A 26,036-nucleotide genomic window follows, 5' to 3' on the forward strand; every position below is an offset into this window, starting at 1 on the left:
TTCTAAAAGAAACATTTAGCAACCTTTTGTACTTCTAAAAGTGGGACTTTTGTACTAATAATCGATGGTATGTCCTAGGTCATTTGGAAGAATTTATTTCTTTTTGATGTATAAATTGTTAATAGTACTTCCTAAGATTGATGCCTCATAAATGAGATAGAATTTGGAATTATTATTATTATTGCTAATCTGACCATGTGAAGTGTGCAAGGAAATATGAGAAGTTTCAGTTTAATACCATTATGTAGCATCAATTTTACTTGAAGATTTAGGTGGTAAAAATTGACTAGCCAATTAGAAAATTTAAATGTTATTTTTATATTTAAACAAGCATGGACAGATTCAAGAAAAGTCAAGATTTATGTGAACTTCTAAGAGAAGAATGTGGCATGGCCTAGAAACTTCAGCTTGAAATGCTGGATTTGTGTTGTAGTTGTTCACCACGCTCAGCTGTTTGGAGTAAGGTGATGGAAGTTTGAAAAGCACCATGTGAGGCAGTGGCAAGAAAACCAAAGGAGGTCCCTGCCCTCATGGAGCTTAGAGTCTAATGGGAGAAAGACATGAAAACAAATAACAGATGCAGGGCATTTTAGTAGCTATGATAGAATTGCTATGAGGAGCATTTAGGCACAAGGGGAAAGTGGCCCAGTTCTGTTCAAAACTTAAGGGTGCAGTTGAGAAGACTTCTTAGAGAAAGTGACCTTGAAGTATATATATATTTTTGTCTTTTATTAATGTATTTTAATTGAAGGCTAATTGCTTTACAATATTGTGGTGTTTTTTGCCATACATTGACATGAATTAGCCATGGGTATACATGTGTCCCCCCATCTCAAACTGCCCTCCTACCTCCCTCCCCTTCCCATCCCTCTGGGTTGTTTCAGCACAGTATCTTTGACTGCTCTGTTTCATGTATTGAACTTGGACTGGTCATCTACTTCACACACGGTAATATACATGCTTCAATACTATTCTCTCAAATCATCCCATCCTTGGCCTCTCCCACAAAGTCCGAAAGTCCGTTCATATCTGTGTCTCTTTAGCTGTCTTACACATAGGGTCATTGTTACCATCTTTCTAAATTCCATATATCTGCGTTAATATACTGTATTGGTGCTTTTCTTTCTGACTTACTTCACTCTGTATAATAGGTTCCAGAAATTTGTGGTACATATACACAATGGAATGTTACTCAGCTATTTGAGTCAGTTCTAATGAGGTGAATGAAATTGAAGTATATTCTTGAATGAGGGTATGTAGATTGGAGAGATGACAGGGCACACTCAATAAGACTTGTAGTTTTTAATTCTTTTTCTTGGGTGCTGAGAACCTCTGAAAAATATTGGGGAAGATTCTCACTGCTGAACTTTCAGAGGAACTAGAACATACATTTATTGGGATCTCCTCTGCCAAGGACCCCCAAGAATCTTGTGGATGGCCCTGCTTCAGCAGGACAAATCTGGGTCATTTGGGGACATACTGACCCTTATTTAACCCAGGCTAAGAACGTTGTGCCCTCTTCTAGACTTCTGAATCTATGCTACAAACAGATCTCGCTTCTTGGATTTTGCTAATAAAATATAAGTCCAAGCAACATCCTCTTCTTGGATCATAAAGCATTTCTTTCCAAGATCCTTTTGGCCCAAAAGTACTGGTAGGCTCTTTATTCTGTGAAATGTTGCCATTTGAATGGAACTGTATATTCTTTTGTAGAGCTTCCTGGGTTGAAATTCACACCTTCAGTTTCTTGTCCTAAAGAGAAAGACATATATTCTTTAGGAAAAATTGTACGGCCTTGCCATCCTTACCCTTTGCACCTTCTAATTATCCCCAGAACAGCTGGCTTAATGTAACAGTAATTCACAGTCCTCAGCTGGATGGCTGCAGAGAATTCTTCTTTATTCAGAGTTCAGCAAGTGCCAGCAATGTTATTGAAGCAGTAATTGAATTTGGTGAACCCTCTGCGGTCAAGACAGCATAACACTGCCTGAAAGAACCATGCGGTGTGGTTAAGATGAATAGACTTCCAACAAAAATGAATCTTCAAACTAAGCTCAATAGCGCACAGCCAAAAGGACATACTGTTTTGATGGTCTGACTTATAACATTGAGCATTTTTGGAGCAAAACCTGTTCAGAAGCATGACAACGTGTATCTACAAGGAAAACACTGGGAGGGAAATCTAATACTGTCCAGAAATCTCCAGCAAAAGCTTTATCAATAATCTCATCCAGCACAGATAGGCGTGTGACAAACATATTTCCTAGAGTAAAACTGTCCTCACTGCATTGTTGAATTGAATCCTCAAGTGACAAAAGAAAAGAAAAATCCTCCATTAATTTTCAATGAAGTGTGCCTTGTCATTAAACAGCAATTAAGTGATTTCAAAAGTTTCACATTCACAGAATGATCTCAACAAGCTCACGACTTTGCAATGCTGTTTCTAAAAGAGAACATTTATAGTTTGGGAAAACAGCACAAAAATGAAAACTGTTGGAATTGTTTTGGTTGCTGAAAATATACTTGGCCTCAGTGTCTGTGGCGCTGTAGAAAGGAAAGAACTTTGGCTCTGAGCTCATGCAGACTCTGAGTTTGAATCCCAGCCCCTTCATTCACTGTGCCCTTAATAGGTCATTAACTTTCTTTGAATCTCTTGGTCTTTTCCTGAGGTCAGTAATGTCTGCCTCTGGACATGACATGCATGATTAAGGGGTGGTGCTTGACTCTACTGGAGAATTTCATTTTAGCAGCTGTCATTTGCTGGCCTACTGTGTGCCTGGCATGACCGAGTGCTTATGAACACACATTAAGTTACAACAATATGTATTTGGTACATAGGATGACCATTTCATCCAACTTTGCCTGGGACTGTCTTGATTTTACAACTGAAATTCCTGAGTCCCAGGGACCATATCAGTTCAGGACAACTTAGGGTGATTGGCTACTCTCTCAATATCATGATTTCATCGTACAGGTATGACACCAAGACACAGAGGGTGTGTCCAAATTGCCCAATATCCCAAAGCTGGGAAAGAACAGACCTGATTTGCAAACCCAAGCTTGAATAACTCCCAAACCTGTACTCTTTCTGCAGTCTTAAACTCTGCTCTGTAAATACTGCTTTCATTTCTGTATTACTAGAATGTTCTAGAGTTAATAAGTATTTGTAGATCAGATCACATTTTTTTCCCAACTATCTGAAATCATGATTTCAGGAATGCATGTATGTGTGTTTGTAGGTAATAGAGAGTTGAAGACCTCTAAGTGAAAGATAAAGAAAATTATAGTGACAGTGACACTGAAAACGAGAGTTTAAGAGCCTAACATCTATTTCGAAGAACATTTTATCTTTTGTCAATGCATAGTTCATTGATTCACTCATATATCCATCCATCCACTCATTCAATGAGTGAGGTCCTGCTGTGTGCCAGGCTGTGTTGCATGCACGCTTCATCGTGTCCAACTCTTTGCGATCCATTAGACTGTAGCTCCCCAGGCTCCTCTGTCCATGGGATTTCCCAGGCAGAATACTGGAGTGGGTTGCCATTTCCTTTCCAGAGGAGCTTCCTGACCCAGGGATTGAACCCACGTCTCCTGTGTCTCCTGCATGGCAGGCAGATTCATTACCTATTAAGTCATCAGGGAAAGCCCAGGTACTTCTTTACAAAGAAGACTAAAATGTTGGCCTCAAGATGCTCATTGTAATGGGATTTTTAAAGAATTAGTTGTAAATGATGTGAAAGCTAGTATGATAGGGGCGAGCCCTACATGTTTGAGCCCCTGCATTTGTAACATCACCTGCCTCCATATTGCTCCAGCCACCTGGGTATTTTTTAATGAAGCTCCAAGCTTATTCCAGATGCTGTTTTTTTTTTTTTTTTTAATCCTAAGCTGTTATCTCAGCTTTGAAGATTCTCCCTCCTAATCTTAGTGATTCAGATGTAAGATGAAATACTACATCTTCAGAAAGAAACACCTTCACTACCTCCAGATAAATTACCCACCCAGAAACTATTAGGTCACCTTAGTTTAATAATCTTCTTAGGCTTTATCTTCTTTGACTTTTTGTTTACTGCTTTTTGCTTGCTGAAGCCTATAGTGAGTCATTTCCAGGGAGAAGAGTAACATTTATTTTATTGTTTGTTTTATTCATGACTGTATTCTCAGGACTTAAAACTATGCTAGGCACACAAATGCAGTCAGTAAGTATTTTCTGAAAGAACAAAATGAATGAATTGATAAATGTTTTGCATGCTGGCAGGGGCAGCCAGTGCAGGATGAATGGGCAGAGGTGTGAAAGAAAATTGTGTTTGAAGGGATATGTGAATTCAGACTTGCTATTTTATTTTCCTGTTGTTGCTCTTCTCATCATATTACAGGTAGTATAAGTTGGATTTCCCTGGTGGCTCAGCTGTGAAGAACCTGCCTGCCAATGCAAGAAACACAGGAAACTCAGTTCAATCCCTGGGTCAGGAAGATCCCCTGGAAAAGGAAATGGCAACCCACTCCAGTATTCTTGCCTGGGAAATCCCATGGACAGAGGGGCCTGGTGGGCTACAGCTTATGGGGTGGCAGAAGAGTTAGACATGACTTAGCAACTAAATAACAACAAAAATGTCCTAAGTTTAAAAAAAGGTTCAAAAAGAAATCACAAAAAAGGGGAAAATATGACTCCAATTTGACATAATTGCTAATATTTTGTTGCCCATTTTCTCAGAGTTTTTTCAATTCATGGAAACTTAAAAACAAATCACTCTTCAAAATTTTATATGTTTTATGGGGGTAAGTATTTTCTGACATTTTCATTTTAAATATTGCTTTGTTCTTCATCATAATGGATGTCCTGGGATTTATCTAATCAAACATGTACTTTTGGACCTCAGAGTCTTCCTATTTTGCTTTTATGAATAACACTGGATTGAATAGTTTTGCAGATAATCTTTGCAGGGATCTACAAGATAGCAGAAGGACATTGATTTGAGTTCTAGGTCCACCAGTTCCTTTTAAACATTTATTTAAAAAATGTTAGATGTTCCCTCAATTGTAATATGGGGAAGAGTGTCTACATTGTAGGATTATTATGCAAATTAAACAATATAATGATGGTGAAGTGCTCAGTACAAAGTAAGTATGAAATCAAAGTCAGCACCCCTTGATAATTTCCTTTGAATAAACTCCTAGATATAAAACTGGCTTTCCAATCTATCTTTAAAAAAAAATGATTGATTTATGGTTGTGCCAGGTCTTTGTTGCTGCACGTGGGCTTTCTCTAGTTGCAGAGAGCAAGGGCTTCTCTTCATTGCAGTACACAGCTTCTCATTGTGGTGATCCTCTTGTTGCACGGCACAGGCTCTAGACGTGCGGGCTTCAGTAGTTGCAGCATGCAGGCTCAGCAGTTGTGGGGCACGGGCTTAGTTGTTCCATGGCATGTGGAATCTTCCCGGACCAGGGATCAAACCTGCGTCCCCTGCATTGGCAAGCAGATTCTTACCCAGTGTATCACCAGGGAAGTCCTTTCTAGTCTATTTTAAAAGGCAAATAGAAGCTAGCTAAAGTTATGGGTGGGAAGAAGGCTTGCAGCTCGGGGAAGTAAAGTTAGGAATTAAGGAAACTTTTTTAAAAAAAATTATGAAAGAACCAGAGAACCAGTGCATTGACCAGAAACTTTAAAACACAGAGTTATATTAACTCTAGCCCTCACGCTGCCCAGATGACAGCCCTGCTCATGACTGTGTTCTGCATCACCACTGGACACTGAGTAAAGGCAGGCTGATCAAGGTAATCCTGGCATCAGGAGCCCCAGTGCTCGTAGCAGCATTAGTGTATTAGCCAAGATACAGGAGCAACCTAAGTGCCCATCCCCAGATGAATGGACATATATATGTATATATACACATACACACACAAAATAGAATATTACTCAGCCCTAAAAAGGAATGAAATTCTGCCATTTGTAACAATGTGGATGGACCTAGAGGGTATTATGCTAAGTGAAATGGACAGAAAAAGATGAGAAAGACACATACTATATGTTATCACATATATGGAAGCTGAAAAACAAAATGAATGAATATAATATAACACAACAGAAAGATTCACAGATACAGAGAGCAAACTAGTGGTCACCAAAGGGGAGAGGGAAGGCAGGAGGGACAAGATAGGGGTAGGGGATTAAGAGGCCGAAACTATTATGTATAAAATAAACAAGATACAAGGATACATTGTATAGCACAGGGGATATAGCCAATATTTCATAACAACTGTAAATGGAGTATAAACTATAAAAATATAGAATCACTATTTGTACACCTAAAACAAATATAATGTTGTAAATCAGCTATACTTCAATTTAAAAAAGAAGATACTCTTGGCAATTTAAGTTGGCTAATTGAGAGAATGGGGGGGGTACTTTAACTAGATAAGGCAGACAGTAAGGTGAGTTTTGTTTGGTCCAACCACAAGTTCAATTTTTAATATATGGAGGTATCTCAAAGGCTGTCCAGAAAAAAATATCAGGGTTCTAGATATTGGATTGAGTAAAAAGAGTGGAGAATATCTGAGGCCTCGGCAATAGAGATCACCAAATTAACAACGGTCTTTTGTTTTCCTTCTGATCAGAAATGTTAAGTTCATCTAAAAGTATCCACTTTGCTTTCAATAGATGCTGTCACTTGTTATCTGATTTAATTGGTAAATTTTAATTTAGTTTATACTCTCAATAAACAACTCAGAAGCACAAAACTAATAGCAGAGTCACACGTTGATAAGATAATGTTTATTTAGTAATGTCCAACAAGTAGCGAAAGTAAAAAAGAATATTTTTTAAAATGTATAATTTATATTTATATAAATACTTAAAAGGAGAAAAGCTGAACACATAGGGTGACAATAGAAGAATGTATACATTTAAGTTTGCAGTCTATCTTATAGCCTGACAAGTTAGATAAATGTATGTAGATGCATATATCTTGTTCATGAGTTTGCCTAACTAAGACCCAAGGATAAGTTTGGGGCATCTGTACAATAATTCTGAACCCCCATGGAGTTTGCGGTATCTCGCCACTGCAGTCATGTTGATTTTGTTTTTCTTTTTCAAAATTCCACTACCAGCATATTTGAAAGTTACCAAAAGTTGTAATCAGGTGCTTTGGGCCTCAGTTTATTCATTAGTAAGGTAAGAGGAACCCTGCTGATGTGTTCTGCTTCTTCTGAATTAAAAAACTAGTGATCCCCAGGAACCTCCAGACACATACAAATGTCCGAGGGCTGATAGAGGCTGGTCATCTCTGCATAAGGGGTAGTTTTCTGTTTAGCTTCTTTCTTTTGGAAAGGAGTCAACTTGTCTGAAATGGAGCCAGTTTACGACACCAGTGCACTTAATTAATAAGCTTCCATTTGTGTAGATATAGCTTGTTTTCCATGTAGACAGAAAACAGATTTCAAGTTGGAGAACTATATGTTTCATCAGATCTCAGAATTTGAAGTTCAGAGTTGAGTCACTGAAAAAGAGTGCTCCACAGAGAACCCTTAGGTCAATCCTCAATCTATGGTGAAATATTTATATGGCAATACTCTCAGTATGACCTTGGACTTCACCATGTCATTCATTACAGTGACCTTTTCTTGAAATTTCACAAGTGTATAACAAGATGAGCACAATATGATACTGTTTACACAGGAAGATCTGTATCTGATTTCTGAAATTTATAGAAGTTTTCACATGTAGTAAATGTGTAGTAAATGTGTGTAGTAAACATGTAAAAGAAAAAGTCATCCCTAAGTACTCTCCTGAGCTTACCTTGATTCCAGGTTTACAGTTAATCATATCCTTCATGAAAACAAAGACAGATATAACTGACCTTATTTGACCACAGAAAATACATGAGACTCAGAGGAGGATAATAATTCTTCGTAATCTTTCTTATATTCATTTGATGGTGGGTGGCTGCAGTTTGCCTCTGCAGGTGGGATTCTCAAGGGACACGTTACATCTTCCCTCCGCTGGTATTTGGCTTTAAGTCTTAGAGGAAAGACGAGTTGCTGTGAGGACAGTTGTTGTGACAGGTGCAGGTCCCGATGACCATCACTGGCTTCTTGAGGATCTGCCCTGGGGAGCACTGGAACTCCACCTGGATGGTTTTGGTGTTGTGGGGAGTGCAGCATCGGCCATCGCTACAGATCCCACAGAACCTGGGCTTGTAGGTGTTCAGGCTTGTGCAGTTCTCAAACTGCAGGTGGATGGCTTTGATTGACTTGATGCTACGGAGACACTTTTTTCCTTTCTAAGAAAGAAAAGGAGAGATGCATGAAATGGCCATCTTTCCTCTGAGAGACCCATTTAGGCATATGGAATAACTTGCTAGTTGCCTACCCAATATCTGTTGCTCTTTCTTCTTTGCTCACAGAATGTTAATTTTGTTCTAGCAGTGTGGTCCACTACAAGTATTGCTTCCCCCAGAATATCTGGGAGCTTGTGGCCAAGTTCTGGGCCATGATACATAAACCAAGAGATTCTGGGAAATTCTTTGCCCTTCAGACAGGTACAGTTCTTAACTGCTTCCTGTATTCATCTGCCTTCCTACCTAGAATGCATATACATGATAAAGAAAGTTTCTTTTTCAAGCCATCATAAGAAAACTAGCGTTAGTTTTAGTCCGATACATTCTTTAGGTGTTATAAAGAGAAATGGAATAAATATGGCATCACTGCAAGCCTACTAATGTTTCAAATTTTTTCAGACATTAACTCACTTAACCTTATTAGCAACATTCACTCATACAAGCAGCAATTATTCATGTAAAGAGCAATTGTCCAAGTTTTATAGATGAGTAAATGGAGTCTCAGAAGGCTGAAGTGATCAGAAGACAACTAGTAACTGAATTTGTCTGACACAAAGCTCATTTTTTCTGCTGATATTACACTGTGACCTCAAGAAAGTTTAAGACAGTGGGATTAAAGGTTATTTTCCATGAAGGCATGGTAAGTAGGGAACTTATTCAACATTCCATTAGTAATTACTGATGAAGAACCCCAATACTGATAATGCAGTAAGACACTGATTATATGTTAATTTCCCACCTAGATTTCTTCGCCTAATTTGTCACAATTCTCCACTGCTTTTCACCTTTTTAGGCACAGTCCATAAATCGTGGAGTGATGAGACTTGGAATTCTCTAAAATCAGTAGCTCTAAAGCTTTAAGAGTGCATGAAAATGTACTAAACATTGCTAAAACACACATTGTTGGGTCTTAAACCCAGGGTTTTGATTCAGTAGATCTGATGTGGATCCCTGTAATTTGCAATTCTAAAAAGTTCTTAGATGATGCTGCTGGTCTGGGGACCACACTTACAGAAGCACTGTTTCATATTTAAGAATCTTTCAGTGACAAGGAAGTAATGATTATTGGGCTAGCATTTCCCTAGATTCTGAGCACATTTCTGGACTTCTAATGAAATATATATATATATACACACTATAAATAAATATCTTAAATATAATATCTCATAATATTAAACTGGGTGCAATATTATATTTTTTATAAGAAAAACTATAAATTCTGGAAAAAGAAACAGTAGAAAAAGCAAAATGTTAAAGCCATGGCATGGAAAAACCTTATGGAATAAAGTACTATGTTCTTGACAGTACTTAAAGGCTCTTGCTTTTTCTTTGTTGATATTTAATACTTAGTGTATGTTTTTGCCAATATAAACCAAAAGGCACAAGGTCTGCAGCATTTGTGTGTGTGTGACTGAGTGAGAGAGAGAGAGAGAGAGAGATGAAGGGACAGAAACAGAGAGGAAGGTTTTTCTAGGTGTTCTTTCTAAACTAGTAGAAGAAGCATAAAGTTAGAATGGATCTTAAAAAGTCAGAGAGTTAAGTAGCCATATAACAATGCAACCACTAGAGACTCTTATTTTACCAATAACAGAAATAATAGTTAATATCAAGTAATGATATATATATATTAATACGGTAATCTATGCTTCCCAGGTGGCGCTAGTGGTAAAGAATCTGCCTGCAGTGCAGGAGATGTAAGAGCCCCAGAGTTCAATCCCTGGGTAGGGAAGATTCCCTAGAGGAGGAAATGGCAACCCACTCCAGTATTCTTAGAGAATCCCACGGACAGAGGAACCCAGTGGGCTACAGTCCATGGGTCGCAAAGAGTCAGACTCAGCTGAGCATCTGAGAGCCAGGGCAGCAATCTATGCCCAGCACTTTGCAAATTCATAGAATTTAATCTTCATGACAACTCTGTGTAAGGAACTGTAGCTACTGTTAATGTCTCTGTTATGTAAGGGAAGGAACTGAGGCTTAAAGGTTAAGAAAATCACCCAAGTCCCACAGCTAATATGAGAAGCCAGGATTTAAAGTCAGGCTGTCTGGCTCCAAAGTTGTACTCTTAAGCATGAGATGATATTGCCTCAGTGGAGAGATATGTAAATCTTTCATTGCTAGGGACTATTTTATTTTGGCTTTAGGTTTGTACAAGGGTCCATCAACTAGTTTCATTTGAGTATTGCATTTATCTCATCTCGGGGTCTGCTAACAAGGACTGTGATGTCATCAGGAACCAATGAGAGCTTCTGAACTGCATGCCTTCTACTCAGCATTAACACACTGATTTGATATCATTCCAGCAAAAAAAGGAAAACAATGTGCTATTTTATTTGGCACATATCACTTCTTCCTGGCAAATGTACTGGTGGCACTAGGCTTTTTGAAAGACTGAAAATAATTCCCAGACACCCATTCATTTATTCATCCACAGTTGTTTATCAAGCACACAGTACATTCCAGGTAGGATGTGGAGGACGGAAGGATTTGGAAGGCAGATGTGGTCCCTACTCTGTTGCTCCTTTCAGACTAAACCTAAAGGGTGAAGACAACTGGCCTCAGAAATGACCTCTCTAAAATCAAGCATGCTTGATCACTGAGTAACTGTGTTTTTCCAGGATGAAATGAGATTTGCCAGACTTGTCTCAATTGGGGACAGTATTGGAGTTGTCCAACCTCTCCCTCTTTTTTCTTTTTTTTTTGGTGGCACCACGTGGCATGTAGATCTTAGTTCCCTGACCCGGGATTGAATCCGTGCCCCCTGTAATGGAAGCATGGAGTCTTAACCACTGGACCACCGGGACGTTCCTGACCTCTCCCTCTTTACCTGCTATGAGTTCCTTAGGATATTTCAATGCATTAAAGAGAGAGAGAGAAAAAAAAAAGGGTAAACTCCTCTATCCTCTACTGGAGCTGACTGCAGAGTCAACTAACATCACAGAGACTTGCTAAGGCACAGGGCCCAATGAGCAAGGCCACCTCCCCTGTCACGGGAGGCTTCCCCCAGGCTTGTACCTTGTCTGTTGGCTGCCTGTGCTCTTGGTCACAGGGCCGCACCATGCAGAGCCGGGTCTGCTTCACCATTTCACAGTGAGGATTCCTGTTGGTGACTCGGGTGGAAAAACCCATGCCACAGCTCTTGGAACATGCACTCCACTCTGTGGTCTGTTCGATGCAGTTGATACTTGAGTCTGAGACTGCAACTCCTAGAGTGGCTTCTGTCCTGTAGGCTATGGGATTTTGGAAAAAAGACAGCACTACTGAGTGAAACATGGGGATGGCAGAGTGGTCCTTTCAACCGTCATTAGAAAAAGCATCTCATCCAATCGGGTACCTGCTCAACTCAGGTGCTTTCAGGGGACAGACTGGAACTCTGTATTTATAAGCCCCAAACAGGTGGCACAATGCCTAGCACACAGTTGACCTTCAAGAAATCTTTGTAGAATGACTGTCCAATTTGTTCATGAGACATTTAGGAGAACCTGTCTTTGAGAAGCTTAGTAGTTTTAAGAATATAGCACTGTATAGCATCAACAACCATTCCATAAACTGTACTGAAGTCACATGATTTCAACATATGATTTTTGTCTAGAAAGATGATCAGTTAAAAATTGTAATTGGATGAGAAAGTAGAACCAACCAACTCAAAATAGTGATGAAAGTAAAACTCTGCCTTAGGGAGGTGCAACTGGTTGTCTGGGTTGTGGGATACAGTCACTTTCAGACAGTTCAGTCTCAACACTTAATATGCTGGCCTTAATATGCTGGGCACATCTCCTCACTTACATGGCGATTTTCCTATCTGTAAGGCATGGTTGATAATTCCTCACTTCAGAAAGACTGTAAAGTTCTGTGTCCTGCCAGTGTAAATAATCTGGCTGACTAATGGCTTCTAAAATATTCTCTACTGGATCTTGAATTTTTGTTCTTCCAAAAAAAAAAAAAAATCATCTCCTTTATGAGCCAAAGCAAAAGGAAAAGCAAACAAAGATCCTAAAGTGTCACTTGATCCTTCCTGCAGCATCTAGAAAGGTGGCATTTCTCTGTGACACTTGTGCAGGGATGGCATTCCTTAGGGGAGATAGTCTTAAGAGTGCATAGGTAGTTGACAGAATCCAGAAAAGAAAGAGCTGTCACCAGGCCCTTCGCATGACCTAAAAGGCATTCCCCTTGAATTGATAGCCTTCCCCATTGGCTCACATGGTAAAAAATCTTCCTGCCCTGTGGGAAACCTGGGTTCAATCCCTGGGTCGGGAAGATCCCCTGGGGAAGGGAATGGCTAACCGCTCCCATAGTCTTGGCTGGAGAATTCCATGGACAGAGGAGCCTGGAGAGCTACAGTCCATGGGGCTGCAAAGAGTTGGACATGACTGAGTGACTCACATAAATTGACTCTAGCCATAAATATAGAAGCTATATCAATTGTGTGTTTTGCATAAAGTTTCCAAAACATACCTTTGCAATGTTAACAAGGGTCAAGTGAGACAGACTAAAATATAAATAGTAGTCATGTAATAAGACTACAAAAATTACTCCTATGACTCAAAAGAACGACTGAACATGACTCTTCTTCAGGAGAGGCTGTGTGCATACTTCCATAACTTGGCTGGGATTCCCACACGTGATATGTCTAATCTCCTTGGGCCAGCTGGACTCCACGAATGAATGGCCAGAAACTGAACCCGGTTTCTCACTGCAAATCCCAGAGAGCACACGTCCTTCCTGCCTGCATTTCCTCCTGTGCTGGGACTGTTAAATTCAGGTATGTTGAATTTCTCACCTGGAAGGGTCTGGAGGCCCCCTAATGTCCCCGTCTCTTTGGAGTCACAGATCCACTTTTCACAGCACTCCCCCGGCACTTTAACTTTTCTGGGAGCTGGGCAGTCGGGCTGGGGCAGTAGCAAGTCCTCTTCACAGCGGGGCACACAGCCAACCTGTCCATCTTGGCAGGCGCACTGGTATTTGCAACTTGGCTGGAAGGTCTCCCCACTCTGGTAGATGACTCCATCGAACACACAGTTGTCTCCTTCTACCGCTAGAATCATGGGGAAGAAGACCAGAGAGGGAAGGGGCTTCCCTGGTGGCTCAGACATTAAAACACCTGCCTGCAATGCAGGAGATCTGAGTTCGATCCCTGGGTCGGGAAGGTCCCCTGGAGAAGGAAATGGCTACCCCCCTCCAGTACTCTTGCCTGGGAAATCCCATGGACAGAGGAGCTTGGTGGGCTACAGTGATTATTAATGGGGTGGTGAAGAGTCTTGGGGAAGAAGAGCAGAGAGGGAAGGGGAGAGGAAAAAAAAAAAAGAACAGGATGCACTGGAGAAGCTATAGAAGATGCACAGCACATGTTCCAAACCCCAATTCATTCTTTCTCTAGTTGAAGGCATCTGGTTGCTGATCTGTCACCAGTAGAGAGATGTCCTCATGGAGCTTCCCAGAGGAAGAAGAGACACTCAAGACCACCCAGTCCTGACACTCATGTTACTGATGAAGGAAGAGGGGCCAAACCATGAAGTGACACTCCCAAGGTCCCACAGCTTTTGCTCCCAATGAAAAGGTCGTTTTGCAAGAACCTCCTTAGATTCTCCTATTCCAGGAGCTCAGAATTAAAAAGGAAAACAGAGCACTTCAGTCTCCAAACAGGTTAACTGGACAGACTGGGAAGGGCTTCAGATTCTTTGGCATTCCAGCGCAATAAATCATTGCTAGTTTAGAAAAGAAGCTAAAAGACTATCCCAAGCCCCCTCATCCAGGGAGGTGGGGACAGCCTCCAACTAAATGGTGCACCAGGTGGGAAACTGATCCCCAACTGATTGAGTTTCACCAGCTTGATTTTACTCACAACTCATAGAGGGGTTCCATAGGTCCCAGGAGAGTAGGGGCTGCTTTGGCTCAAATGGGACAATGACAGGTGTGAAAACAAACCTGAATGGCTACAGCTGGGGGAACTCTGAGCCTGTGAGTAAGCCCAAGTTTCCATCACCCCCCAAGCGTCCCCTGGAAATGTGGATAGGAAATGACTTCACTGGCCCTTAACTCTGCTCTGCTCCCAGTCTATTTGGATTCTTCTCTAGGGAGGCAAGTGACCAACGCTTCTCACCTCCACGGGAGGGCAGGTTTCCTTCGAGCTTCTGGCTCTCCTCCAAACCCCACGCGACCCCAGACCATCCCTGGCACAGGCGCTCCATAAACATCAACTAAGGCATCACTATTAGTATTTGCGCATCACCCTCTGGGAACAAAGAGAAGAGGAGAGGAAAGAGGGGACAGCTCCGCTATCGAGAGACAGGAGGTCAGGTGGCGGGATGGGGGCAGGTTTACCCATGCAGATGCCAGTCTGGGCGCTGGGGTCCGCTCTGCGGTCACAGAAGAGGCCGCGGCTCTCCTCGCACGGCAGCAGCACCGAGCAGCTCTCGCCGCGCTGGCGAGCGCAGACCAGGCAGCAGGAGCAGTCGTCCAGCACCGCTCTAACCCCGGGGGCGCAGGTCGGCGGCTTTGGGGGGCACGTGGCCGGGCAAGAGGAGGGGCAACGCTCAGCCGCAGCGACCTGCGGGCGGGAAAGACCAGAAGGAGAAACTTCTCATCAGGGTCGCTGGAAAGTCCAGTGAGCCAGGGATCGAGCCGGGGCTTTGCTCAGAAAGTGACCAGAGGCACCTGGTGAGTGCGCCACTCACCTGTCCCAGGAGATGGAGGAGCAGGAAAGCCAGGCAGAGGCACTGCTTGGGCAGATCGAGACTCGAGCTCTGCGCACCCTGCATGTTCAGGCTTTCCCCTGTCGCTCTCATAGGCCTTTTCCAGGTCGGAGATTGGCTCCGCTCGCCCCGCTCCAGGTCGGGCTCGCCCCGGGCCAGCGCCACAGCGCAGGTTTTATAGCGCGCTCCTGGGACGCGCACAAGCCGGTTGGCTGCAGCTCAGGCAGGAGGCGGGGGGACCGGCGGGGTGGGAATGGAACGAACCCCGGGGTTGCCATAGCAATTGGCCGTGGGTGCCGCTCTCCTTTGGGCGCGGCCCCCGGGCCTGCGTGTGCCTGTGTGTGGCGACTGGCTTTTCCCAGAGCTCCGGGCGGGGCTGGGTGGAGGCCCGGGGCCAGGACCCAGAGCTCGCCGAGCGCGTGGGAAGGAAACGCCCGTTTCCTCCTGGAAGCGGCTGCGCCTTCCCCCAGGACTAAGACACCGCCACTCCCCATCACGCTTCTCCGCCTGGCGGTTTCCAGCCGGGTTGCAAACGTGGGGCTCCCCTAAAGGGGTGTCTGATGTTTGCGACCATCTGTGGGGGGTTGGCGAGAGGCCCAGGAGTTTAGTCATAAAGGAAGCACATGCAAGTTTGTCACAGTTTAGGGCACGCTCGCTCTGAGTGTGGAGAGCTGGGGAGGGGGGAGGGAGGAAAGGGGGAAACAGAGAAGGGGAAAATGCGGGGCGGGGGTGCGGGGGTGGGCAGAAAATATAAGTCTTAAAGTTAGGATGGGGGATGCTATTTGCCAAAAGGCAAAGTTGTTGTTGTTGTTAATTTGTATTTATTTGGCTGTAACAGATCTTAGGTGCAGCTTGCGGTATCTTACCTTGCGGCATGTGGGATCTAGTTCCCAGGGACCAGGGTTCAAAGCCCCGGCCCCAGAGAGTTAGCCACTGAACCACTACGGAAGTCCTAAGGTAGAGTTCTTTTGACTAATCATTTCAAGCCCTGCTGATTCTTAAACCCCCAAATCTGCAGGTTTGGTAGAAATACAAGTAAAACATAATAGAATGAAAATATGAGAGCCTGAGGGACATAAAAAATGTCCTTTCTTATAGGGAAAAACCTTGAAACACCTGTGGTATCGTGCCTCCCATGAAAGGGCATCTGTCAGAATATAAGAGCCTGTGAGGGTGTTTAAGATGGCTTCAGCTCAGGCCCTGTCAAAACCTCAGCAAATTAAGGAAGGACTGGGAAAGATACTTCCTTTCCTGAGCTGGCATTCCAGCACATCAAATCCTTCTTCCACCTGGCACCTACTTTCAAAAAATTCAAAAAATGACTGCTGGGAAACTCTTGTCATCTCTCATGAGAAAGAACAGTTTGCCCCAAAGGTGACAGTGTTAGACAGTTTTCTTAAAATCTCTGTCCTGTATTTCAGCTTTGCTGCTGCCTCTGGGATCACCGTGTCCACCTCCTTCGGGGTAGCCCTGTTGCAAAGCCACTTTTCAGGAAAATTATACTGGTTTGTGATGGAACTTTAGGCTTTGAAAGGAAGCAAATTTCCTCTACATCATCCATCTCCAGCATGAAGGAAATCAAAGGCAGTCTGCCCCCTGCCACACCTACCTCCCAGGATGAAATCATCCCCAGCCCCTTCAGAGTAGTTCTCTGAACAGCTTAAGACTGCTATTACCTACTTCTGAGCCTCCATGAATTCCGCTTTCTTTGAGGAAATGCAGACTGATTAGGAAAGCTTGGTGAGAGGCTGAACCTTTACTTTGTGCCACGTCGGGGACACTCAGTACACTCTTCAAGTTGATGGGCTTCGTGAGTCATCTGGCACAGCGATGCTTCCACCTGGTTGTACATCAGAATTAACCAGGGTGTATTTTGAAAGATGTATATTTTTGTTCAAAAGGATTTTTAAAAATTGAAGTATAGTCAGTTTACAATGTTGTGATAGCTTCAAGTGTACAACAAAGTGATTCAGCCATATGTATGTATATATTTATATGTATTTATACATACATTTCCATATATATACACATTATATATATATATATATATATATATATATATACATACTATCTTTCATATTCTTTTCCTTTATAGGTTATCACAAGATGTTAAGTATAGTTGCTTGTGTTATACGGTAGGTCTTTGTTGTTTAGCTGTTTTATACGTAGTAGTGTATAAATGTCAATCCTAGCCTCCTAATTTATCCACCCCCACCCCCTTTCCCTTTGGTAACCGTAAGTTTGTCTTCTGTGTCTGTGAGTCTCTGCTTTGGATATAAGTTCATCTGTGTCATTTTTTTCTTGTAGAGTTCACATTTAAACAATATCAAATGGCATCTGTCTGTCACTATCTGGCTTGCTTCACTTGATACAATAATCTCTAGGTCCATCCATGCTGCTACACATGGAGTGATTTCATTATCTTTATGGCTGAGTAATATTCCATTGTATATGAAAAATATGGATTCTTGGACCTCACCCTCAACCCACTCAAGTTGGATTTTCTGGTGAAGGCTCTTGGTAGACAACATTTCAATGTATTGAATACTTGGAAATGGGAACTGGCTTTGGGAAACCTTGATATGGAACCAGTAGGAGTACAGCTAACCAGGAGGCAGGAATACTGGCTAAATTTTCAATGTATGAATTGACAGAAGAAGGAGAAATTGGCAGCACTAAGATTGGGTTGACTCTTCTTGGAAAGGGGGAGGTTGAGAAGAGAAATTTAACTGTGAGACAAGGAGGATGTCAAGTCATTGCTAATGTGTGTTACAGTTCACACAGTCTCTTGATTGCTGCAGGTGATAAAAACCAAACGAGCTAGTTTTAGAAAGACAAATTTATTAGGCAGAGCCTGTGGTATTTCACATAAAAACGACGTGGAAACGGTGCTGCTAAACCTCAGAGACAACTAAGGTCAGGTCCTTGGAGCTATGAGGACTCCATCCTTCTATCTAAATTTTCCTTCTCTTTGTGTCAGCTTCTCAGTCTGTCCCACCACGGACCAGCTCCTAACATTTAAGAAAAGTGTCATCCTTAAGTTCTCCCTAATCTCTTACATTATGATCCTGTCACCAGAGAAGGAATGTCCAGTCTGTAATCTCCTAGATACAGACATAGATGCAGGAGATAGATGCTCCTGGTTAAGGACCTCTGCATGAAAACAGCTGGCAATTGAGAGTGGATCCATCTGATGACAACATGTCAGGTCCTGCGTGGCCACCTTCAGAATAACGTCTCTGGACTCCTCCTTGCTAGGAGAGATTTCATCCTCTCTGAAGGCTCAGCATCTCTTGCTTTTCTCTTATATCTCTTAACTTATTGAGTAATAATGATGTGCCTGTTTCTGCATCTATCTCCCTCTCCCGCCTGGGAGCCTTTGCGGACAGGGAGCAGGTCATATTCTCCATAATATTCCCAGCATCTACTTCAGGGACAGGTACGTGATCAGTTGGTTTAGGACCTTTTGAGACACTGCTAGCCTCACTTAAAGTTTTGTCATTTGTCACTGTTTTACATACGAGGAGGTAAGAAAGAGGTAGAGGCCGTTTGTTTCTTGGCATCAGTAGAGGCTGTGTTGGTCTTATCAGTCATTACTCGTCTGCCCCTGACACGCACCTTTTCTTAAGTCTTTCTTGGCACGCAGCGTCTAAAGGATGGCACACAGGCTGGTGATCCCTTGTTTGAAATAAACCATGTGTCAGCTGAGTTGCTGGGGAAGTTAAAGTAAAAGTGTGAGTTGCTCAGTCATGTCTGACTCTTTGTGACACTGTGGACTTTAGCCCAGGCTCCTCTGTCCATGGAATTCTCCAGGCAAGAATACTAGCGTAGGTTGCTGTTTCCTTCTCCAGGTGATCTGCCTGACCCAGGGATGGAACCTGGGTCTCCTGCATTGCAGACAGGTTCTTTACCATGTAAGCCACCAGGGAAGCCCCTGGGGAAGTTAGGAGAAACTGTAATAGACACTTCTCATAAATCTTGGCAGCCAACCAAGATGACAACTCCACTGGGTTAGAAGGTGCAAGGACTGTGTTTATTTAACTTTTCCGCTTTCATTTCTTTCTCTCCTCCCTTTCCCTTATCCTAGATGTGGCACCAGAGACTCCTTTCTCCTTCTCTGTTAATGGATTTTTATTTTTATGACTTACCAGTCAGTGCTCCTACATTTAGAGAATACATATAGAGAACTTCCTGCATTTTATAAAGGCTTACATTGTTGTTGTTTTATCTTTTTTATTATGATAAAAGATGTAAAATATACTGGCACTGGTTTCTGTAGCAGGCAAGAGAAATGTAAAGCACAGAATCCCATATTAAAAATGAAACCAGTAAAAGGCTGGGACTGCTGTCACCCACAGCACAACTCCGTCTCTCCCCTTTCCTCAGTGAGCATGTTCTCTGTAAGCTCACAGACATTCACTGCGCTAAGTGAACTGTTACGCCCACCCACATGATACTTAGGTCCCATATTGTGCCTCGTAAGTCAGCCTCACAGCTTGTTAAACGTTTTGTTGCTCTTTTCTGAATTTCCTTCATAGGTCCCTTTTCTGGGGCCTCGGGGACTTGGTAGAACACAAGGTAATTCCGAGTATATGTTAGGCAAGCCAGCCCTACATGATGTCCAATTATATGGCTAATTCCAACCACACCCTCTTGTTTTTCTGACAACTCTCTTGACTTCTTGCTTTTTCAGAAACAATGAGGGGCAGAGAAGGAACAGTGATGAGAGGCAAGATATTAAATATATAATGTTTAGTGTTATCCCCTTTGGAAACATCTTCTTATTGCCCACATTTTATTTTTAGTGCATTTATTATTTAAAAAACCCAAATCTAAAGGTTTTTAAAAAAAAAAAAAAAAGACATACTAGAAATTACAGAGAAATTTGAGAAATAAGTTTCTTTCTCACACTGCTAATGACCTCCTTCTAGGGAGATGAGCTTTGGGGGAATCAAATAATTATTTTAAGTGTTTTGAACTGGAGTGGAGTCTATCAAGTCTGCCGATGTGCATACCACATTCCCAGCCCACTGGCACCAGTAGTGCCCTTCCCTGCACTCAGCTGAAGAAAGTAGCCACCAGCCATCCTTTCTGTGTGACTTCTGTATGGTTTGTGACAGCTGGGTAGACTGAACACCATTCTGCTTCATGGACTAGAATCCTTTAGACCAGAAACTGGTGTCAGAAACAAAGGCATATACATATGGCGGGCGTGTCAGCCATGCCTCAGGGGTGCTCCCATTGGGTGATGGTGGGTCTAGCCCACAAACGCCAGTGGCCAAGGGAACAAGAAGAGAAGTAGTATCACCTGAATACAGTCAAAGTTTTGAATAACTTTTAACAATTGTTCCTGGAGAAAGGAAAAATTAGATTCTTTTTTGGGTGCGTCTCTATTCCAAATGCTATCTCAGAGTATTAAAAAAAACTCATACAGCCTCTCCCACCAATCTCTGAAATCTCAGCAACAAAACACAGACTTACAGGAGAGACATGGCCACAAAACAGTGTTGTGTTTGCTGATGTGAATGTTTATGTCGTCCAATTCATGAAATGATAATTATTTTATTCTTCATGACATGAATCAAAGATGAATAAGATGTTTTGTTTTTTCAAGAACCTGATAACCTAGTAGGAAAATGAAGTAAAAAAAAAAAAAAAAACTACTGCGTAAGGCAGAATGTGATAACTCCTGTAAATAAACAAAGGCAAAGTAACATAGAAACATAAAGGAAGATGAAATTAGTCTCTCTGCTGTGAGAGCAGGAGTGTAGTGCAGACTGGAAAGGGATAGTAGTAAAAACAATAATCCTTTTTTCATTGTTTTTTTACTAAATGCTGAAGAATAAATGACATTAAGTTGAATAAAGCATGGATGAAATTTGGAAATCTGGAGATGTGGGCTGAACAGAGACAATTGAACAAAGGCATAAGGATGGGAAAATTCAGGACTTGTTCAGGAAATTAAGAATGATTTATTTATCTGAAACATGGGAAGGTCATGGGGAAATGAGTTTGGAAAAGTGGACCACAGCTGCCGACTCTTGGAAGAATATAAATGCCAAATTCTCAAGTTTAATTAAAAAAAACTATCTATCTATCTATCTATCTATCATCTATCTCTCATTCTCTACTTATCAGCAAGGAGTTGCAAAGCAGAGCTATATTTAGGAACATTATCCTTTAAGAGTTTGATTATAGGAGGAGATGACCAGAGGTAAGTACTGCAGTTTAGACATTGTTGCAGTTCAACGAGAGACAATGAGGACTTGAACTTGCAGAATGGCAATGGGAATGGAAAGAGGAGTTTGGAGGGAAGCGATGTTTGCCTTCAGTGGAGCTCTGACTGGCTGCAGGAGGTCAGGGTAATGACAGTATGAAACCAGGTTTTGACTTTAGGTAACTAAATAGCTTGTGATAGCATTTTCATGGAAGCCAAATAACTTCTGTGATGAAACATCTCTACAATAGACTACTTGGGTTCAGATCCTTAGATCTTAGACTACCTGGCCAGTCTGTGCTTCCTGGCCTTTCTCTGTCTGTAAGATAGGAATGATAATAATTGTTCTTTTTTCCTAGGATTGTTATTAAGCTAAATAATATGATTTATTATTGGAGCCATTTCAACAGGGTTCTGTGAGAGAATTAATCCCTAACACCCCAAGGCTTCTATTTCAATGAAACAACTTCCCTTTTCTGCAGCTTGAATGGTACTAACATGTAACAGGTGACTCAGTGGTAAAAGAATCTGCTTGCCAAACAGGAGATGCGAGTTTGATCCCTAATAGCAACCCACTCCAGTATTCTTGCCTGGGAAATTCCATGGACAGAGGAGATTCGTGGGTTACAGTCCATGAGATCACTTAGAGTAGGATATGACTGAAGCGACTAAAGAGCAAAAACAGCATGTGACACACAAAGGTGGCTTATTATAAGATTTGAATTTGGATTAGATGATGTTGAGGACAGTTCAAAAAATTGTGTTCTGTTTTGGGTTGGGCAATTACAGGATGTGGAGGTAATTCCCTGATTGGTTATCTTATTGATAATCTTTATGGCAGAGGCAGGATGAACAATGAACAAAAAGAATTGTTTTTGCAGAAGAAACGATAGCTATTCATGTTAGCTGGGTCAGGGGAAGCTCCATCATTTGGGGGGCTGTACATTGTCTTTGCCTCCTGGTGGCTCAGATGGTAAAGCGTCTGCCTGCAGTGTGGGAGACCTGGGTTTGATCCCTGGGTTGGGAAGATCCCCTGGAGAAGGAAATGGCAACCCACTCTAGTACTCTTGCCTGGAAAATTCCAGGGACTGAGGAGCCTGTTAGGCTACAGTCCATGGGGTCACAAAGAGTCGGGCACGACTGAGCGACTTCACTTTCACTTTCACATTATCTGTATTTTTATTTCCACCACACATGATCTCTTGTCATAGAGAATCCTCATCAGATGCTGATATTCTGTGAAATTCACAGTAGAGGAAACTCACCACTTAGTTGGTAGCAACAGTTACCAGTAGACAAGGTTGGTTTTTATTTTTTTTCCTTATTGCATCCTGTGAATAAGTTTGATTTTTTTCTTTGAGATTAATAGAGCAAAGATTTGTATAATTTATGATTTTGGATATAAATTTCCAATTTGCTTTCTGGGGATGCATCCTTTGGCTCTTCCGTTAGCGGTGTATGAAAGTGGGATAAATGTTGGGTGATTTCCAGAAAGTCAGCACGTTGAGTGGTCGGGGTGATTCGTTAGACAGGGATGTAAACCCTCAGTGCTTTTAGTGGTTCTACCTACTTTGTTCTCTTTCACTAGGTTTTACAGCTGAGTTTGCTGATCACACGGGGAAGGATCATTCAGTCTTCCCTTCCCATGCACTCTTCCTTTCCTCCTCCTGTAGCAGAACTCTCCCTTTTGTTGATTGAGATCTCTTGTTCCAGCCAACTCTGGGACTCACTTGTATTCTTGTCACCCAGTCCTGGCCATTTTGTTCTCCTCGTGTCACTACTTATGAATTGCTATAGTTCCTTCCTTCAAGTCATCTTTACCCAGGTTAGAAACACAGCAAGATATCACTAATGAAATATCGTCTGTTTCATTGTCTTTTAGAACTCTCTAGTGTGAAGCTCAGCTTTAGGAAGAATTGCTTCTTGCTGCCGCTAACTTGTGTGTATCAGGTCATCTATAACAAACCAGAACATTGGCTGTCAAATATTTTTGACCATGACACTCAGTAAGATATAATGAAATTTTACATCCTAAACAAAAATGCATAAATGCATGTTCACATATACACATACACACATAAGAGTATATATATATGTATACTGTATAATTGGAACAAAAGTTTTATAAAATAAATGTCTTTACTACATGCCTTGTGTTCAGATTTTTGCTGTTTAGCCTCTTTCATTGAAAAAAAAAAGTCCATTATGATCCCCTAAATTAATGATTTAGCTTCTTAGTGATAGAATGTGACCCCTTGGTTATAGGTTGGTGAGTGGTAACATATAATAAGCCCCATTCACTCATATTATCTCTATCTTAGAATTTCTTCCTTTTTATTATACCAAGAAATTTCAACTTGTTTGGTACAGCCCAGTCCTGAGTCCAAGTATTCATTATTCAGCCCCATATGCCTAAATGAGAGGATTAAATTCAGAATCTCTAATCAATTCAGCTATAACCATAAATTCAGCCTGATCTAAAAATGATATTTCTTTCTCCTTAATTGAATACCATCAATCCTTATTGTCATAAACATGTTCTCACCTTTCCCCCAAAGTTTGGCAGTTATTCTACTAATTGTAAACCCATATCTCCTTCTTCTACATTTGCCTTCTTCTGAGGGCAAGATAATGGGCGGCAAGTCCCATTATCTAAGAGGAGAACTGGGTTCCCTGGGCAAGGATAGAATCTCAGCTGAAATAGGAGGCTTGCCTTTAGGTAAAAGAGAAAACATCTTTATTAAACCAGGAAGGAGGAGTTCTTTCAGTTGCTAAGGTGTTTTTAGAAGTGTCTGTAGCTCCTAAGGGCTTCCCAGATGGCACAATGGTAAAGAATCTGCCTGCTAATGCAGGAGACACAAAAGACACGAGTTTGATCCCTGGCTTGGGAAGATTCCCTGGAGAAGAAAATGGCAACCCACTCCAGTATTCTTGCCTGGAAAATCCCATGGACAGAGGAGCCTGGCAGGCTACAGTCTATGGGGTTGTATCTGGGTCTTTCCATTTCCAGTTCTACTTATTTAAATTATCTATTTCTTCTTCTCCAGTGAGTTTCGGTAATTTGTTTCTTTCAAGGAACTTTTCCATTTCATATAAGTTGTTGAATTTGTGTGCACAAAATTGCTCATAATATTCCCTTACTGTCCTTTTAACTTCTCCAGGATCTGTAATGTCTCCTCTTTCATTTCTGCTGTAGTTAATTTCTTCCTTTTTTGTTCACTGATCGTTCTGGCTAGAAGTCTATCAATTTTATTGGTGTTTTCAAAAAACTAGCTTTGATCATTTTCTTTTCTTTTGTTCTGTTTTCAATTTTATTGATTTTTGTTCTTTATTATCTTTTCTGTCTGCTTGCTTTAGGTTTAACTTGCTCTTCAATTTCTAGTTTCTTAAGGTGGAAGCTTAAATATTTTGAGAACTTTCTTGTTTTAATGCTATGTATTTTCCCCTAAGCCCTGGTTTAGCTGAATCCCACACATTTGGATATATTGTGTTCTCATTTTTATCCAATTCAAAATATTTTCTACTTTTTTTGTGTGACTCCTGTTTTGATCTCTGAGTTATTTAGAAGTATGCTGCTTAATTTTGAAATGTTTGGGAATTTTTCAGATGGCTCTCAGTTATTTATTTGTAGTTTAATTCTGTTTTGGTCACAGAACATGCTTGGTTTATAATTTCAATTCTTTCAAAATTAGTAAGATTTGACTTTTATGCCTCAAAATATGAGTTATTTTGGTGAATGTTTTGTGTGCACTTGAAAAAGCTGTTTACTCATTTTAAAAATGGAAATAATTATTGAATTGCCTCAAGGGATTTTTATGAGGATTAAATGAGGTAATACTTATAAGTGTTCAGGAGAGTCTGGCTTGTGGGAAGTACTCAAAAAAAAAATGTTAACTAATTTTATTGTTGTAGTTGTTTTCTTCACCCTAGAACACAATATTTTTTTTAAATCCCTTTTGTAAGGTTAACATTTTCTCCATATAAATACTGTTTTTGGCTTGTGAAATTCATCCAGAGTATTTTGTTGTGGTTACTGTTTTGACAATATTGTCTAAGACATTGTTTGTTATGTATTTGACATATGACTGTTTTACTAAAATTTATCATTAGTTCTAATTTCTTTCACACATCTAATTATCTTGCTGTTTTAGTCAAACAATTCTTTACTAGTTACAAACATTAGTAATTTATATCTGATTTTTTTGGACATCTTCTCATTTCTATTTATTTTTGCATTGTTCCAGACTTCCAAAATAACGTTAATTGTTGGGATAGTAATAGATGTCCTTGTTTCCTTCTTGACTTTCATGGTAATTTCTCTAGCATTTTACCAATAAGTATCCTGTTAATTACTCTATCAAAGAAAACTTTTAAAGCCAGTAATGTTTATTTGGTTTTACTGAATACATTTTAACATTTTATTGTATAGGATTTTTATTGAGTTATGTATATTGCATCTTCAATATGAATTGATTTCTAAATATGAAATCATCCTTGTGTTTTCAGAAAAGGCCAAGTTGGTTATGGTGTAAGCTGATAAATTGATTTGTTGGTTTTTATTTATAATTTGTGTGTTCATATTTGTAAGTAAAATATATTTATAGTTTTTTCTTTTTAATCTTTGTTAGAATTTGATGTTAATTGATAATAACTAATTAGGAAGCTCTCCTGTTTTCACTTGTATTGGAAGAGTTTATTTTGCTTGTGGATCATTTGTTTCTCCAAAGTTTAAAGCAAGTCACTTTATTTTTGTAAATGTTTCATAGAATTTGAGAAAGTTTATTTTCCATG

The 26,036-nt window shown here is 40.9% G+C and overlaps 1 protein-coding gene across 1 annotated transcript; it reads right to left on the bottom strand.

Annotated features, from left to right (window-relative positions):
- Positions 1–6,760: 6,760 nt before the first annotated feature.
- Positions 6,761–15,354, bottom strand: CCN3 (cellular communication network factor 3). Its single transcript, XM_061439081.1, has 5 exons — positions 15,011–15,354; positions 14,658–14,883; positions 13,117–13,371; positions 11,352–11,566; positions 6,761–8,282 (listed from the first exon to the last, which is right to left on the bottom strand). The coding sequence occupies exons 1-5, from the start codon at positions 15,119–15,121 to the stop codon at positions 8,022–8,024; spliced, it is 1,068 nt and encodes a 355-aa protein (XP_061295065.1). The 5' UTR covers positions 15,122–15,354; the 3' UTR covers positions 6,761–8,021.
- Positions 15,355–26,036: the final 10,682 nt, after the last annotated feature.

The sequence above is a fragment of the Bos javanicus genome, chromosome 14, assembly GCF_032452875.1.
Source record: "Bos javanicus breed banteng chromosome 14, ARS-OSU_banteng_1.0, whole genome shotgun sequence".
NCBI classification, from domain to species: Eukaryota; Metazoa; Chordata; class Mammalia; order Artiodactyla; family Bovidae; genus Bos; species Bos javanicus.